This window comes from Kogia breviceps, chromosome 4, assembly GCF_026419965.1.
Source record: "Kogia breviceps isolate mKogBre1 chromosome 4, mKogBre1 haplotype 1, whole genome shotgun sequence".
NCBI classification, from domain to species: Eukaryota; Metazoa; Chordata; class Mammalia; order Artiodactyla; family Physeteridae; genus Kogia; species Kogia breviceps.
Genome location: NC_081313.1, coordinates 77,876,496 through 77,895,550, shown reverse-complemented (window position 1 = coordinate 77,895,550; position 19,055 = coordinate 77,876,496). Strand labels below are relative to the sequence as shown.

At 38.8% G+C, this 19,055-nt stretch overlaps 1 protein-coding gene across 5 annotated transcripts in view; it reads right to left on the bottom strand.

Annotated features, from left to right (window-relative positions):
* CAST (calpastatin) overlaps positions 1-19,055 on the bottom strand; it is a 120,947-nt gene that overhangs the window by 54,766 nt on the left and 47,126 nt on the right. For all 5 annotated transcript variants that reach the window (XM_067031377.1, XM_067031379.1, XM_067031378.1 and 2 more), the window contains one exon: positions 4,751-4,810. In XM_067031377.1, coding sequence (XP_066887478.1) covers positions 4,751-4,810 — 60 coding nt within the window. The remainder of the gene's footprint in view (positions 1-4,750; positions 4,811-19,055) is intronic.

Below are 19,055 nucleotides of genomic sequence, written 5' to 3'. Positions count from 1 at the left end.
CATCCCTTGTGCCACCCCTTTAAAAAAAAAAAAAACAGACAATGACATAAATCACAGCAACATCCCTTTTGACCCATCTCTTAGAGAAATGGTAATAAAAACAAAAATAAACAAATGGGACCTAATGAAACTTCAAAGCTTTTGCACAGCAACAGAAACCACAAACAAGATGAAAAGACAACCCTCAGAATGGGAGAAAATATTTGCAAATGAGGCAACTGACAAAGGATTAATCTCCAAAATTTACAAGCAGCTCATGCAGCTCAATAACAAAAAAACAAACAATCCAATCCAAAAATGGGCAGAAGACCTAAATAGACATTTCTCCAAAGAAGATATACAGAGTGCCAACAGACACATGAAAGAATGCTCAATGTCATTAATCATTAGAGAAATGCAAATCAAAACTACAATGAGATATCATTTCACACCAGTCAGAATGGCCATCATCAAAAAATCTACAAACAATAAATGCTGGAGAGGGTGTGGAGAAAAGGGAACCCTCATGCTCTGTTGGTGGGAATGTAAATTGATACAGCCACTATGGAGAACAGTATGGAGGTTCGTTAAAAAACTAAAAATAGAACTACCATACTGCCCAGCATTCTCACTACTGGGCATACATCCTGAGAAAACCATAATTCAAAAAGAGTCATGTACCAAAATGTTTGTTGCAGCACTATTCACTATAGCCAGGACACGGAAGCAACCTAAGTGTCCATCAACAGATGAATAGATAAAGAAGATGTGGCACATATATACAATGGAATATTACTCAGCCATAAAAAGAAACGAAATTGAGTTATTTGTAGTGAGCTGGATGGACCAAGAGTCTGTCATACACAGTGAAGTAAGTCAGAAAGAGAAAAACAAATACTGTATGCTAACACATATATATGGAATCTAAAAAATAAAAATTGGTCATGGAGACCAATTAAAATTAAATTAATCAAAGAATCCCATTTACCATCACATCAAAAGAATAAAATACCTAGGAATAAACCTACCTAAGGAGGCAAAAGACCTGTACTCCAGAAACTATAGGACGCTGATGAAAGAAATCAAAGATGACACGAACAAATGGGAAGATACACCATGTTCTTGGATTGGAAGAAGCAATATTTTCAAAATGACTATACTATCCAAGGCAATCTACAGACTCAATGCAACTTATCCAATTACCAATGGCATTTTTCACAGTAGAACAAAAATTTTTTAAATTTGTATGAAAACACAAAAGACCCTGAATATCCAAAGCAATTTTGAGAAAGAAAAACAGAACTGGAAGAATCAGACTCCCTGACTTCAGACTACACTGCACAGCTACAGTCATCAAAACAGTATGGTACCAGCACAAAACCAGAAATATAGATCAATGGAACAGTATAGAAAGCCCAGAAATAAACTCATGCACCTATGGTCAATTAATCTACAACAAATGAGGCAAGACTATATCATGGAGAAAAGACAGTCTCTTCAATAAATGGTGCTGGGAAAACTAGACAGCTAAATATAAGAGAATGAAATTAGAAAATTCTCTAACACCATACACAAAAATAAACTCAGAATCGATTAAAGACCCAAATGTAAGACCAGATACTATAAAACTCTCAGAGGAAAACATAGGCAGAACACACTTTGACATAAATCACAGCAATACCTTTTTGGATCCGTCTCCTAGAGTAATGGAAGTAAAAATAAAAATAAACAAATGGGATCTAATTAAACTTAAAAGCTTTTGTACAGCTAAGAAAACCATAAACAAAATGAAAAGGCAACCTACAGAATGCGAGAAAATGTTTGCAAATGACGTGACCGACAAGGGATTAATCTCCAAAATTTACAGACAGCTCATGCAACTCAGTATCAAAAAAAAAAACCACCCCAATCAAAAAATGGGCAGAAGACCTAAACAGACATTGCTCCAAAGAAGACATACAGATGGGCCAAGAGGAACATCAAAAGATGCCCAACATTGCTAATTATTAGAGAAATGCAAATGAAAACTACAATGAGATATCACCTCACACCAGTCAGAATGGCCATCATCAAAAAGTCTAACAACAGGGCTTCCCTGGTGGTGCCATGGTTGAGAGTCCGCCTGCCGATACAGGGGACACAGGTTCGTGCCCCGGTCCGGGAAGATCTCACATGCTGCGGAGCAGCTGGGCCCGTGAGCCATGGCCGCTGAGCCTGCGCATCCGGAGCCTGTGCTCCGCAGCGGGAGAGGCCACAACAGTGAGAGTCCTGCATACCAAAAAAAAAAAAAAAAAAGTCTACCAACAATAAATGTTGGAGAGGGTGTGGAGAGAAGAGAACCCTCCTACACTGTTGGTGGGAAAGTGAATTGGTACAACCTCTATGGAGAACAGTATGGAGGTTCCTTAAGAGACTAAAAATAGAGCTACCAGATGATCTAGCTATCCCACTCCTAAGCATATATCTGGAGAAAACAATGGTTCAAAGGGATACATGCACCCCAGTGTTTATTGCAGCACTGTTTACAATAGCCAAGACATGGAAGTAACCTAAATGTCTGTCGACAGATGAATGGATAAAGATGTGGTACATATATACAATGGAATATTACTCAGCCATTAAAAAGAATGAAATAATGCCATTTGAGGCAATGTGGATGGACTTGGAGACTATCATACTAAGTGAAGTAAGTCACACAGAGAAAGACAATATCATATGATATCATTTACATTTGGAATCTAAAAAAAATGATACAAATGAACTTATTTACAAAACAAAAAGAGACTCACAGACTTAGAAAACAAACTTATGGTTATTAAAGGGGAAAGGTGGGGGTGAGAGATAAATTGGGAGTTTGGAATTGACATATACACACTAGTATGTTTAAAGTAGATAACCAACAAGGACCTACTGTATAGCACAGGGAACTCTACTCAATATTCTGTAATAACCTAAATGGGAAAAGAATTTGAAAAAGAATAGATACATGTATATGTAAAACTGAATGACTTCGCTGTACAGCTGAAACTAATACAACATTGTAAGTCAACTACACTCCAATATAAAATAAAAATTTCTTAAAATTAAAAAAAAAATTAAAAAGCAGCACAAGAAGATAAGATGATTAATGAGAATAGTGTGATTGAAATCCACCAAGGAAAGAGAATTGAGGCAAAAAGTGGTCCTGAGTCAGCCACTGGTGACACTTCATCATGTGCATCTTATTTTTGTCTCTCCCTCCTTCTCTCTCCTACTTTCCTCTCTCTCTCTTCTCTTCATCCAGTTCCGTAGGAGTGCCAGGAATTCTCATGATTCATGCTTAGCAATGGCTGAAGTGTTTGCTGACACTTACTCTGGAAAACAGGGCACACTTGAAATAATCATTGGTCCTCAAGCTGAGAGTGAGCGGGGATGGATTATAATCAGGCATTGTGTCAAATGCAAACCAAAATAATAAAACGGAAATCCTGTATTTCTGGTTCTCCTTTCTATCTCCTTACTTTAATTTTCATGGACTCTAAGTTCAACGAGAATTTTTTTGGGGTGGGGGTAAATATTTCTACTACAGTCTTAAGATTATTTTAAGATTAAGGTCAGATTTTTTTTTATTTTTTAAGATTAAGCTTGGTATAAATAAGTAGTGACAGCTAATAGATTAATTACGGATCAGTTAACATATTAAGAAATTAATGTAAATGTAAATTATGAAGTAAAAACATAACTTTAAATTAAGAATAAATTTAAAAATTAAAATGAGTGCTAAATGACATTTATAAGAGCTTAGAGCTGGACAGTGTGTTTCAAGATATTTGCAATGCCTTTTAAAGAAAAGTTCAAGATGAGGCCATAGGATACCTCAGTAGCACTAAATTATGGTGCCAGTACTAAATTATGGCATAGGATCCTACTTGGGATAGTAAAGTTACAAGAATAGAAAGCAAAAGTATGTGGGTAATTTTAAACAAGGGAAATTTGATAATAATGGACCTGGGGTAGCTCTTAAAGGCACTAAAGAATATTAGCTCATAAGAATTAGTTGAGAGCATCTTGAGAATGTTCTCTCTTTAATATTCCATCCTAAATAAAACATTCCCAAGAAACACAGTTTGAGTCATGGTAATTAGGGGAGAGGGTTTAAGGCAGCTCAGCCAACTCTTCAGAACCAGGCTTCCTCCACATGGCAATTCCACTGGAGCACATGCTTGTATTTTTTCTTCTGAAATTCCAAGAAATTATCATCAGAATAAATCCCAAGAACTTGACAAAGGTTTATGAATAGGATGGTGCCCCACATGACTCAAATTTCAGAAAGAAACTTCAGAAAGCATCTGAAATAACCAGTATCTGTGTCACTTCTTTCTATGTTCACTTGGTGTAACCTTTCTCATTCTTAGATTTAGTTTTAAGTGGCCAGGATAATAAAACCATTTTAGTAAGAAATTAAGAATTTATATTCTTTTCTAGATCCAGAGAAATGTACTTAGAGAAATTATCTTACAATTAAAAAAACTCAAGTCTAGAACCAAAAAAACTCTCGCTGACTACTCTTTTCTAGATATTCTAAAATGATGTATAAGTGTATAGATGGTGTTTGTGAAAGGAAAGCTGAGTTTCCAAAGACTCTCATTAATTAGGAAGAAAACGTTTACTTCCATAGCCTAAGTTTCCTAGGACACATAACCCATCTGTCAACAGCCCACATTCGTTTTGCTTTACCATATAATCAACTGAAAGGCATTCACCCAAGTTGACCCTTGAAGATTCTCCATACCTTGGTTTCTGTGGGATTCATACTGGAAGACTTCCTGGTTGAAGCAGAGGAAGTTGTCACCTAGAAAGGAAAGAAATAAGAAGTTTAATTATAGTTAACCTACAACCTTCTTTGTCCTTCAGGTCCTTTTAACCATACTTAACTCTTACGTCTTTACCTTGGTTTTACCTCACCTAGAGTACCACTACCATAAAAGTTCAGTATGCGGTGTTGCCCACTGGGTAAAAGTCTTTGTAACCAGATCAAATGGGTTCAAATTTGGAGTGTGCTACTTACTAAATAATCTTGGGCAAGCTACTTAAATTTTTTGATCTTTGGTTTCCCCTTTCTCAATTTTTGTTCTGTAGGTAACAACTACCTTCTAAGTTTATTACTGCCTGGTAATTAAGTACTCAGTAAATATTATTCTAATTATTGTTTGTATTATTTTCAGAAAGAACATGGATTTTGAAACTTACAGAATTTTGTTCAAATGCCAGCTTTGCCCATTACTAGCTCTGTGACTTTGGGTTTTAGTTTTCCAAGTATATAAAATGGTGCCTATAATGTCTATTTTGCAGGGTTGTAATTATTTGTGATAATGTGGGTAAAATGCCTGGCACAGTGTAGGTGTTCATTAAATTGCTAGTGCATTATTCCTAAGCTATTGTAAGATAGACGAATAGGCATAGCTCTGGGAAATAGGCTCAGGTAGATTAGAATCGTCATGTAAGGAAGAGAAAGAGGGAGACGGTGTTGCAGAGGGGATATTGCTATATTATCTGTCTCATCTAGGCTCCTCCCTGGAGGGCAAAAGGTGATGAATGGTAACTGAAGTATTCAAGAAGCACCTTTCCTAGGGATGTGGAGTCAGCCCCTGCAATCTAATCACCCAAGCAGGGGGATGTGCATGTGGACAGTTGCATGGTATTGAGAACTATGTACTCTAGTAACCTGTATTACACTGTTTAATATTAAATTCACAATTACATTATTTGTGAATTCCAACTACGGCTCATTTAAACCTCCTTAACATTTGAGTCCATTAGGTTTTAGAGCCCAGGGATTCCATCTGGCACTACTTGTCTTCTTAAGTAACTGGCTGTCAATAAACAGCTGCTCCCTGCCAGCAGCACCCAGAGCCCCATCCCCTGATGCCTGGCCCTGAGCCACTTCAGAAGCTGAGTCCCCGGGCAGGATGGACCCATGCCTGCTGGTGCCCCAGCTCCCCTACCTCGACATACCACACTCAAGGTGACTGCATGAACCCACTATAACCCATGGCCCATGAACACGATCACTTTCCCCACCGACCTCATTTAATGTGGAGCATGTTGGTGCTTAGAGTTAAATTGCCATATTTTACAGATAAAAGCCCAAAGCTTTAGTATACTGACTTTTCAAACATAGTCATATGAACTTAACTATTCCTGAGCACCTTTAAGCACACCCCCACCCCCAAACACACACACACACACACACACACACACACACACACACACACACACACACACACACCCTGTCACCGTGGCAGGCGTGTGCTGTCTCTCTCACATTCTCTTTGGGATAAAGAACTGGAAGATGTACCAAAGTAGATTTCCCTCATCAAATTAATGGACAAATATGTGAATATTCATTTTCCCTGGAGAATTTGTTTTTAATTTGTGGGGATTAACATACCCATATCTATACAATTCTGTCTTTCCACAAGTAGAATTGGTTGTACAAAGGTCCATTCAAACTCAAAGAAGTTCCACTTAGCTATATCCAACTCCTTCAGTGATTTCCCTCAGCCATCTAAAACCACCCAAGACAAACACTCCACACAAAGGTTCTTTTTAAGCCGCAGATCTTTGGGTGAACATTTATTTTCTAAACATCCAAGTTTATTAAAACATTCCTGAAATTACATAGCCTTGGATTTTCCAATCTGCCTTACTGTTTTATTAAGCAATAGCTGGAAGGGATCCTTAAATCCTAGAAAGAAGACTTTCAAAGGCTCACCAAGGACAGTAATATCTCCATGGAATGCCTATAAATAAGCATGGAGCGGGCTATAATGGGAACTTAGCTGAAGGCCTTGGCCACACCTGGTCTCAGCATAGATTCCTCCTGTGAAAGTTTTATCCCATCACTAAGGCACTAAACATTCTGAAACTAAAATAGGAAAACCACTTCATGGGGGCTGGAAAGGAGGAAAATAATCCCACCCTGTTATGGGCTGCTTCAACTCTGGCTAAGTGTAGTGTGTTCAATTTTTATTTTATTTGTAAAGACACGGAAAGTTTACTATTTGTTACCCCTACTGGGGGATTATATACACTTTCAATTTAAATTTACATGGTTTGAATTTCTAATCATAGGTGTGAATAACTTATAATTTAAGAATTTTGAAGAGTTAACCCATAAATCTTTGAAGAACCGTACAGAAAAACTTTGAATATGTAGGTTTTAAAAAGATGAGGAAAATGGTATCTTATAAAGATTAAGTGACCCATCAAAGTTTACCACAGTTCACTGGCTCTGTAAGTATTTATCCAGAACATAGTTTGTGTCAAGTACTGTGTTAGCTGATGGGAAACCGACAGACCTGTCTCTGACCTTGTGAAAATTACAGCCTGGTCAGAGATGACATTAATAGACTAACCACTTCAATCCCATGCCTGGGCATATATCTGGACAAAATTATAATTCAAAAAGACACATGCACCCCTATGCTCATAGCAGCACCATTTACAATAGCCAGACATGACAAAAACCTAAATGTCCATCAACAAAAGAAAGGATAGAAGAAGGTGTGGTGTATATGTATATATATGTACACACGTACACACACACACACACACACACACACACACACACAATGCAATATTACTCAGCCATAAAAAAAGAATGAAATAATGCCATTTACAGCAACATGGATGGACCTACAGATTATCATACTAAGTGAAGTAAGTCAGAAAGAGAAAGACAAATACCATATGATATCACTTACATGTGGAATCTAAAATATGACACAAATGAAATTATCTACGAAACAGAAACAGACTCACAGACATAGATAACAGATCTGTGGTTGCCAAGGGGAAGAGGGATGGAGATTAGCAGATGCAAACTATTATATATAGGATGGATAAACAACAAGGTCCTACTGTGTAGCACAGGTAACTATATTGAATATCCTGTGATAAACCATAATGGAAAAGAATATGAAAAAGAATGTGTATACATATGTATAACTGAATCACTTCACTGTACAGCAGAAATTAATATAACCTTGTAAATCAACTATACTTCAATGAAATAAATTTTTAAAAAGAGTAACCACTTTAGTAACTACTTGTGATAAGTGCTATAGAGGAAAATCACAGGGTCCCATGAGAACACAGACTAGGCAACCAGATCTAATTCAGGGGACAGTCAGGACAGGTGATGCTGAAGAAGTGACAGTTAATGTGGAGATTGAAGGATAAGGGGGCATCACCCAGGCAGAAGGCGGGGAGGACCCTCCGAGCTGTCTGTGCCAGGGCTGAGCCAGGCCCCCTGACTTTTAAACCAGTGACTCTGCTGCAGGACCGACCACTCAGACGGTCATCAAGGCATAGCCAGTTTTAAAGCAACATCAGTGCTCATATGCCAAAATCTCTCTATGGAATTAGGACTGTATACCAGACTAAAGAGAGGCCATAACAATACTCTCCCTCCTAAATGACCCATGCAAATCTCTTGACATCCAGAGTAATATGAATCATTTATAAACTTAAAGCATAAATCAGAGTAACAAAGAACAGAGAAAAAGTATTTTAATATAATTATTTTCCACCCACCCACTCAACAATCGTTGTTTAAAAAGCAATGAGCCTGGGGCTGAGGATACACAATGAATAAGTCACTGTCGCAGCCTTGAAAGAGTTCACAGTCCAGCGCAATAAACAGACATCAAGCAGGTTTAGTTACAAACTAAGTGCTCTAACAGGTATGAAGAAAATCCTAGGTGACCGAAGAAATGTTTTGGTTCTAAGTCAGTTGTAGGCCCACCCGAAGTAATCTTACTGTGTTGTCAAATCTCATTAAAACAAAGCAATATCGATAAAAGAAAGTAACTGCAGCCTAGAAAAAATTAATATTGAATCCTGTACTTATCCAGTATGGCACGTTACGTTCTGGCTTTATTCAACAAAACCTCTTTAAATTTGTTTACTTGCTACAGTAAGAATTTTGGAGTTTACTGCAGGAAATGATTAGAGATATGAGGGGGAGATGGTATGCTTTTAAGGCCCTTTCTTTCCTTTTTCACATGTATTTTGCAAAGGTCTCCCATACCACAGCCTTTTAGCTCTCTCACCCGTTCTGGCTACACTAGTCTTTGCACGTGTCACTCCCACGCACATGCCTCCCTCTAAAGTAGAGCCACCGATGATGACTCCTGTTACCCACTGTATCACACAGAAATTCTTTCTCTTGCCTTTAAAGACCGCTAGTCTCCAATCCCACCGCATCTCCCAGTGCAGAACATCTGCTCCAGGAAGCCAGCCCATCCCTTTCTCAGAGCACAGCTCTCTCACCTCCCCCTTTATGTTTTTTTCACTTAAGTGCCACTGGTTGGGATGCTTCTCTTCCCCAAATATACGAATCCTACATGCCCTTCCTCTCAGGTGTCTCTCACTAGCGCCAGCCCTGGCATTGTAACTTCCAAACCACTGCAATCCTAAGTGGGCATCCATCTGCCTTCACCAATCCCTGCTCACTTACAGTACCATATACAGGCAAGTAATGACCTAACTTTGGCATGAAGTGTCTCCTCCACCACATGGGGTCCCTTTCAAAGAGCTGTCTGTTGCGTACACTAATCTGCTCACCCCCACTCTTACTCACGGCAGGTTTCTATCCAAGGTTTTCCCTTGAAGGATGCCTAGTGAGGCTGCACAAGAAGGGAAGCAAGACCTAGGACCAACCCAACAATTTTGTGATGCTGGATGTGAGTGGAGAGGGTTGTGAGCTCGCCCACAGGTCCTGGCTGGACCCAAGGGCTTCTTCAAAAGGGGCAGGGTCCTAGAGGGCTTACTCATCCATTCTACTGCTGTTAAATCTGGTTGATGAAAAAGTCATTCCCTTGGCTCCTTACCTCTCTGTCTCCCATGTCATAGAGTCTTTTCACTTGCTTGGGCTCCCAAAAGACAATCAGCTTCTTTCCAGGCACTGTCAGCTGGTTCATGGGAATCCTCCCCGCCAGTCACTCAGCCTCACTTTGATCTCCCTCCTTACCCCAGCTCAGTTCAGGAAGTGCACCCAGAGAGCACCCAGCAGATGATTCAACGGCTGCTCCTCACCCCATACCTTGCTTCCTCTCCCCACCCCTCACTGCCAGCATTCCCACTGCCTCCCACCGGAGGCACCAGTCACCCTTCACACACCCCAGCTGCCTTTGTTTGTGGAGGATTACTGAGAATGCCAGCCCACGTACGTACATGCTGCCCTTTTCCACCTGATGATCCATCTGCAGTTTCATTTTGAATCACTGACCATCCTCTTCCCCAGGGCTGCTGTGACACAGGGAGCTCCAGGTCCAATCCCCAGCCCTCTGACCTGTTTCCTTCTGGAAGCCTTTTCCACTTGCTCCATTCTCCTCTGCATTCTTTAACATTTAGTCACAAAGCCTCTCCCTTCTCTCTTACATCACTGCATCCTCGGAGAGTTGATTTCTCCCCATGACTTCATTATTTTTTTAAATACATTTATTTATTTATTTACTTTTGGCTGCGTTGGGTCTTTCATTGCTGTGCGTGGGGGCTACTCTGTTGCGGTGCATGGGCTTCTCATTGCGGTGGCTTCTCTTGTTGCGGAGCACGGGCTCTAGGCGCACCGGCTCCAGTAGTTGTGGCACGTGGGCTCAGTAGTTGTGCATGGACTTAGTTGCTCCGTGACATGTGGGATCTTCCCGGACCAGGGCTCGAACCCATGTCCCCTGCATTGGCAGGCGGATTCTTAACCACTGCGCCACCAGGGAAGTCCCTCCCCCCGACCCCACATGACTTTAAATATCATTTACTATGTGAACAGTTCTCCATACTTTATCAGTAGCCCTACTTTATTACCAGACAACATTATTTTACCTTAAAGGGAGGAAGCCAAGAAAGTCAGATGCAGGCTCAAATGCCTACTCCCGCACTTATTCATTCACATTAATTATCCTCCCAGAAGCCTTCACCCTCATCTGCAAAATGGGAGTAATACCACCTGCCTCTGGAGTTGCTGTAAGGGCCAAATGACTAATTCAGGGAAACTCATCTGCCGCTGAATGGCTTGGAGTCTGCCTCCAAGTCCTCATTACCATTCCATCCTTTTAATTTCTTTCCCTGCCCACACATTCCCTGGTCTAATCAGGTATCTCTCACACCTGGATTACATCAAGGCCTTTCTAATAGTTTCCATGCCTTGTTCTCCCCCCTCCCCCCTCCTTCTAGCTCCCAATCCTTTCTATCGCTGCCTAATTTACCTGAAATAAATGCATACCATGTCCCCACTCTGATGAAATAGTAAACTCTCAGTGGTTTCTCACTGTCCTAGATAAGGTCCAATGTCTTCTGCCTGAACCTTAGACTTTCCATATTTGATCTAATCTCCTCATTCCACTATGTCTCTTGCTATACCCCACACCATGTCTCCCCACCTCCCAGGATGCTGTCCTTCCTGTCTCAGGAGAACCTCATCGGGCAGCATAAATCACTGGTTAAGAGAGTGAGAGGCGGCTCTGGACTCAAGACTGGTGGAATTCCAGCTAGCACTGAATTCATGTGCAACCTCGAGCAAGTTACTTAACCTCTCTGTGCCTCAGTGTCCTCATCTATAAAATGAGAATAGTAACAATTCTTACCTTATAGGGTTGTTTTAAGGATAAGATGATGTACATGAGCCCATTACAACAGCGCTTGGCAAGTGGTAAGTGCTGGACAAATGCTAGTCGGTGTTATCATTACCATCATGCTCCCATCCACCGCTGAGGAAGCCTTTCCCTGCTCAGACAGCTCCTACCCTCCCCTTAAAGATTTAGCTCAAGATACAACACCTGTATCTGCTTTAGCTCAAGATACAACACCTGTATCTGCTTTAGCTCACATTACCTTCTCAACTCTCATATGTTTGTACTTCTCACTTGAACACTTAATCATATATGCTGTTGAGGGTTACTGAGTCTTTTCTAAGTGTACATCATGTCTTATCAATGAAGCTGTAAATTGATCAAGAGGCAGGGATCATTTCTGTTCTCCACAGTGCCTACCACAGTGTTTAATAGCAGAGAGGAGCTCAAATTCACTGTTGATTCCAATATTTGTTTCCATTTTCTAACTGTCAACTGAAGTTTCATTTAAACAAAGAATGAAGTATAGTTTTAATAGCTTGGTTCTTTTTTAAAAAAAAGCTAGAATCAACAATATAATTAATAAATCAGAAGAAAGGTTCAGTCTGATAGCTTCTTAGTGGCGATGAGTCCACAGGTAAGTCGATTAAACCTGAAGAGCATCTGGCTTCCCATGTGGAAATACCATGCACCCCACAGAGCTATTGCGAGAGTCAATTACATACCAAATATTAGGGCAATCTGGGCAAAGCACAAAACAAATATTAAAAACTTTTTTTAAATTAAGAAGTTCTGACAAATCAAAATCAAGTTAACTGATTTTTAACTTTTAAAGTTAGCTCTGCTAGATGCACAAGAGAGAAATGTATAATTTGCTTCTGAACCATAATGAGATTCTTATCTTAATAACTCATCTCAGAAAACGAAAGAAAAGAAATCATGGGTTTTTTTTAAAGTTCTTTCTTCACAGGATCTGTCAGACAGACCCAAACCTGAACTCCATGAAGGCAGGGACCATGCCTGTCTCAGCTGCTGCACCGTACCCAAGCATCATCGCACACAGCAGTTGCTTAACAAGTATGTGTTAAATAAATAAATGTATACATTTGTACATGAATAAACATGAGTATTATCTGATGGCTCAAAAGCAATATTATGTGAGTTTTATTCAATCATCAGAAATTTTGTCCAAAGCACAGGTCAGAAAACTGGTTAGGAAAACATAAAACATCTAGTCTTTTACATCCTTATTCTCATTACCCAGTAGTTGTACAACTTTAAAGAAACGCATATACACAAAAAAATCCCTGAGCTGTTTCCTGTAAGACACCTGGAACAAACAATAGACGGCTAATGAGAGGCTTTCTAAAGAAAGCACTGATGTTCTTCACAAACACCATTCATGGACCCAGTGAGAACAGGTTTACCGTGATGGATTATTCACTTTAGGAGATGAATATTCAGATGTATAGCTCTTTCTATTGTTTGCCATGCAGTCACACCATGACATACCATCTTGTCTTGCAACGCCTTTAATTATTTACCATAATAATGGTGCTTTTAAAGAGAACTGCAACTCAGTCACCTAACAAAGTATAGTATTTAATCGTAACAAAAAACATGATTCTGATGAAATGGGTCATCTATGGATGAAGTTGAGCCATCTCTTTCAGGGAGAACATGGCTTGGTGCCAGCAGATTTAATTAGGGCACCAACTTACATCTCAACATGTATGTAATTAATAAGAGCAGGTCAATTGTGATAGGATCTTAAGTACAATATGAAATTATAAGAAATCAGAAGAGGGAGACTATTTCTGAGGTGTGGGTTTGAAGATGGCTAGGAAAAAATTCACAGAGGAGATGGGAACAATTTACTTAGTATTAATTGCAGTGTGATGGGGAGGTAGGTGAGGACTATAGAATCTTCCATATGCCAGGAACTGTGGCAGGGGCTTCGGGCATCTGATTTCAATATATCTTTATAAAATCCTAGGACCTAATCATTATTATTTGCATTTTATAAACGAGAAAACTGAGGCTCAGAGAAGTTAGGTAACTTATCTAAGATCTCACAGTTAAGTTGTAGAGCTTGGATCTGAACACAGACATTGATGATAATGCCCACGAACTTTCTGCTATAACAAGATGACTCCCCTACTTTCAAAAAGTAAAATAAAAGATTTTAGTTTTACAAAACATGGAGTTGGAGCCTGAGATGGGGTAGTCATTCCAGGTGAGGAGAACAGACTGAGCAAGACTTAGAGGTGGGAAAGTACTAGAGATAATCAGTCCAGAGTACAACCGCTTGGATGAAGTAGAACACGGCAAAATAAGGCAAACTGAACACTGCCTGGGGGAACAGAATATGATTCTATCTCAGCTGAGTATGCTATACATTCATGAACTATATTAAAATAATATAAAAATAAATATATTTAAATATAAATATATTTAAATATATTACATCAATAGATTTAAATATATTAAAATATATTTATTATCGTAATTAAATATATTAAGATAATATATCTTAATAACATATTACAATAAAAATAGAAATGCCTGAGCTCTACTTGCTCTGGGAAGTGGAGAGCACACACAGCTTTGGTCTCTGATGCAACCCTGCGGGCAGACCTCAAAATAAACATCCATATGTTGCCTGGCAACTGGGACAGTAGCCACAGTTGATCTGTGATGGCAATCCAAGAGCCAGGGAGACCTTAGAACATGTGGCCACACCTTGTCAGTGCCTGACTATGAGGTCTAACACAGGACCACCCCAAGTGCTTAGAAAAAATCCACAAACCGCATGAAGCTGAACTTCCAGTACTATAAAACAATTGTTTCATTTTCATTGCTTTGTGAACTCCACTTTTCCCCCTTTCCCCCTCTTTGCCCCGGGGTGATTATTTTGTAAGCAAGGAAGAGAGCAAGCCACTGCAGCCTGGATTAGTCATCAAAGAGTAGAAATGCAGCTTTTATATTTTTTTTAACTTGCGTCCATGCCTCTAGGGATCCTGGTTGCTTTTCTTGATGCATGAAATAATTCCAGCTATGCCTGAATTTGGCTGCCCAAGACAAGGCAGAGACGTTAGACCCAGCAAAGACAGCCTACTTTCCTCTTGTGGTCCCTCCCCTAGAAAAGGTTGGTGTGTCTAGGATCTTCTTAAGCCTGTGAGTCACGCAGTTTCAGCAGATTAGAAGTGATATAAAGAACAATGAGGAAGACAGCCCATGACAAGCTCTTTGAACTTAAGTCTTAACCTCTCTAGAACACAGTTTCCTCATCTGTAAACTGTCAGGCTTGAGAACTCTGTTGTTCTGCAACTCTAATATGATATGCTATAAATATGTAAAGCTTATTAAATAATGTACGCAATGATAGATGTTCAAACGGGAAACACAGGAGTTTAGCCTCTGGAGTCCCACGGACCTGGGGTCTCATTCTAGCTCTGTAACTTCAAGCAAGCTGCTTAACCTTTCCAAACTTGTGTTTTTTATTTGTTAAATGGGTATAAAGATGACACCTACCTCATAAGATGGTAGTGAGGATTTAATGAGGGTGTGTTTATAAGGCCTGGCACATGGTAAGTCAGTAAACAAAAGCGATCTGTATTATTTTACAAATATCAACAGTCTCAAAAGTTCTCCTCAGTCTCAGAATGGTGGAGCACTTCTGTGATGACCACTGACTGCGTTGAGAAGTTACACACGCATGTTGTTTATCTTAAAGAGAAAGGGCAACACTATTTTACATTATGAATTTTTTTGGATTGAAATGCACGGTTTGTTTATCCTAAAAGATTATGAGCTCATCTAAAGCATATATGGTTACTGATGATATGATTATTGTATAAGAATAAAAAATTCTGAGCTCTGCTGAACAGTTGCCTTAGAGCCTTTCAGCTTGGTTTCCACAGTGCTTTCAAATTCATTCCTTAGGCACAGACCTAACAGAGTGTGAGAGAAATTAGAAGTTTTATGGGTCATTGTGTTATAAGACCAACTGCCAGCCTCAGTCTCTACAGGGATGACAGACTCAAAGTGTCTCAACGAAACTGAAATGGCACGTATGAGGAAATACTGGCATATAGCCAATTGTGTGGTGGTTGAGAGATGAGCCTGTCACATGACTGTTCTTGCAGCTGGTTTCCCAGTGAAGCATGTTCTTAATAAGAAGGCTTAAATGACAGGAATTATTACAAAGTTCCCTTCTCCAAGATGCTTTCCAAATAACCAAAATGAAAACATGGGGTGCAATAAAACGTTCTGGAAACCACACAGGAAAAACAAATTCACAAATATACTCTTAACAGCAAGCTTAATCTTTGCAAATATTAAAGAGGTGATGTTATGTAGTTAGACCACTTGAGTTTGAATTCCAGCTCTGCTACCAGCTGTATGGCCTTGAGCAAATTCCCTAACTGCTCTGTGCCTCAGTTTCCTCATCTGTAAAGTGGAAATAATCATAATACCTTCTACCACATTTCATCCCACTTTCACCTAAAATAAAAATTCAATAGAATAGGAGAATTGATTTTTAAAGAGGCTTCATTTGAAATTGATGTAAAAATATGAACAGTGCTGCTTATCCTTCAGTCTAAGCAACTGTATTCCTACAATATAAGGGAGTTTTTTGCTATGTAATTTAATCCTGCTTTTTAAAAATTTCACCATATTCAAAGATGTCTAATTCATCCCTTCTCTACTGCTTATTAAGACATCTAAAGAAACTCTGTCAACAAAACTGTTATTTGCTAATTCCAATCAATGTATAATACTCTCTTTCACAGAAGCAGGAAATTTCATTCATCAAAGAGAATTTCAACAGCATTAAGATAGTGAGCATAATAATAGAGGGTACAATATTAATTTCTAGTGCTTTTTGAATTTAGATACAAATTCCTCTCTTGGTTATTTAAACTGTCTGGATATAAACTACTGAGTCTAGGATTTTATAAGACTGGTCTACTGAAAAGAGCAATAGAATCAAATAGAATCTTGCTATCTGTGTGATCCAGGGTAAGTTATTTAATCTCTCTGGGCCTTAGTCTTCTCATTTTAAAAATTGTCCTAATATCCACTTACCCATTTGCAAAATATGCAATTCTTAAGAGGATTTAATGAAATCCTATGTAAATCACTTAGCATAGTAGTTGTTTAACAAATTAACAGATGGTTCTTTTTCTTCTTTCCATTTATTTTCATTTATCTAGATCCTGGAGAGCTTCTCCAAACTACATACATACTGCTGGACCTAACCCCTCTCCTACAGCTTTCCAGAATTATTTTCAGATTATCAGAACTAGCTAGAACGTCTTTTGTTTCCTATTGGTTGTCTCTCCATTTTGAATAGTAACCAAATCTTCAGTTCATTAATCGGTAGGAGAAGGTGAAGTTATACACAAGCAGAAAAGATATGGTATATGGTTTATCACTGGTTCAACTGGAAATCAATCAGGGTATTTTGCCAAGATTTAAACTGCAAATATGTAGATCAGTGTTCATCACATTCAGTCTTTGGAAACATGTGAAGAGGTGTAAGAATATGATTGTCAGAGGACTGGAGAAGGAAACAGCTCTAATTTGCTAGGCTAGGAATCCTGGCCTACCACAAGAACATTGAGAATAATTCAGCACCCATTACCACAATAATTTAAAAGATTCTCAAAACCAAGGGAGGGCTCAAACTCAACAACCAAAATAAGTTAGCCTTTCCTTGTTAATCTCTAGATATTCAGCAAGGGGTACATTGTTTCTTAGTGATGTGGATCCTTTGTGGCTAACATTTCAAACAATTAATAATTAATTAATTGATTTAAAACTCAGGATCGGAGTAGGACATCACATGGAAGATGATATAATTTTATAATATTGCTAGGGAAAAAATGATCACTAATTCTAATCAGTGAAACGATATGCAAAATATGCAGGATATTCATACACCTTTAATGAATATTAAATTAAATTAAATATTCATACATATTTAATTATTTTATACTAAAATTGTACATAATGATTACAGGCAACGAATGTCATACCAAGCTATTGGACAATCTGACTAGCCGAGCATTAACACCTTAGCGCAGTGGTTTTGGACCCAGGAACAGAATCACTCATAGCCAGCGCGTGGGGATCAGGGGACGGCAGCAATAGACACTTAGAAACTCACAAAAGGGAAAGGGCAGGAGGAAGAGAGAGCAAAGATTACAGCTTAAAAAGCTCTAAGCCCCCCCCAACCCCCCAGTGATTCTCAAACTCCTTTACATGGAGAATGACTGCTTTAGGTTGTTTTAAACAAGATGGCTTTATACGGGGTGGGTGAAATGACCGCTCTTTTCTACCGTCTATTGTTATCCACTGGCACTTTCCTTCTGATGACAAACAGCCTCTTCTTACTTTCATTTGGTCAAAAGAAAGGTACTAGAATGCATTAGATAATAGGATAGATTCACAAAGTTACTTTTCAAAAGTACTTTCCAGCTGGTTTTGGAAGAAAGATTTTTGGTGCTGATACTGCCAGCCCAGGTTACTAAAGAGCCTATATGTTCCCTAAAATGACAGTCCTGCAATACCCCAAGAATATCTGTCTTCTCCAGTCTCATGACCCTAAACCCTGAGGACACTTGATACTTGCGATTATGCCTGTAGTACACACTTTTCTTAAGCAGAAAAATACAGAACGCTATAGCTGTCATTTTATAGGCAGATATTCTGCACCACTAGAGAAACTCTTAATGCTATACACATCCACACATCTAGTATATAGCTCAGTTGCAAGGATTTAAGAAAAAAAAAATGTGCAATTTTCAAAATATTTATTGAGTTTTCAGAAAAATAATATTTGCCTATCTCTGTAAATCAGGAGTCTAAAACTCAAATGACAATATACATTGGGGGATGTGAATGAGTGTATCAGGCCAGTATGAAGAAGAAGTAGGAGGCTTCATGACAAAATAGAACATGTGTTCCTCATCTAAGGGCTTTCAAACATTTTAAATACATTATGCAGGCTTAATAAAATTAATCTGAATTCTGATTCAAGAGCCCCCTTCTGTTCCAGACACAAAGAAATATTGTATAAAATTTAACATTAAAACATTAATTAATTAAATAAAGGGATAAATCAAGAGATGGTGAATATGAAAGAGAAGTGGAGAATTCTGGAAGATGAAAATTCTGCCAACAAGTTTCAATTCCCTGCTGTGGACCAAGGCCTCTGAACCTGATACACCTTTGTAAATAAAATATTATGAAAAGATGCATGTCTAAAAGCATGAGGATATTTATATTCCAGGACTCTGATGAGGACAAGCCATGGTAATGGTGTTATATAAGAGGATCTTATTTGCCCTGTTGGATATAAACACAATTTCCTATTTTCATGATAAGGAGGAAACAGAAAAGGCTTATACAGCTGAAAAACATACAAATAATTTTAATCTTTGCTCCTTTGTCTGGTCA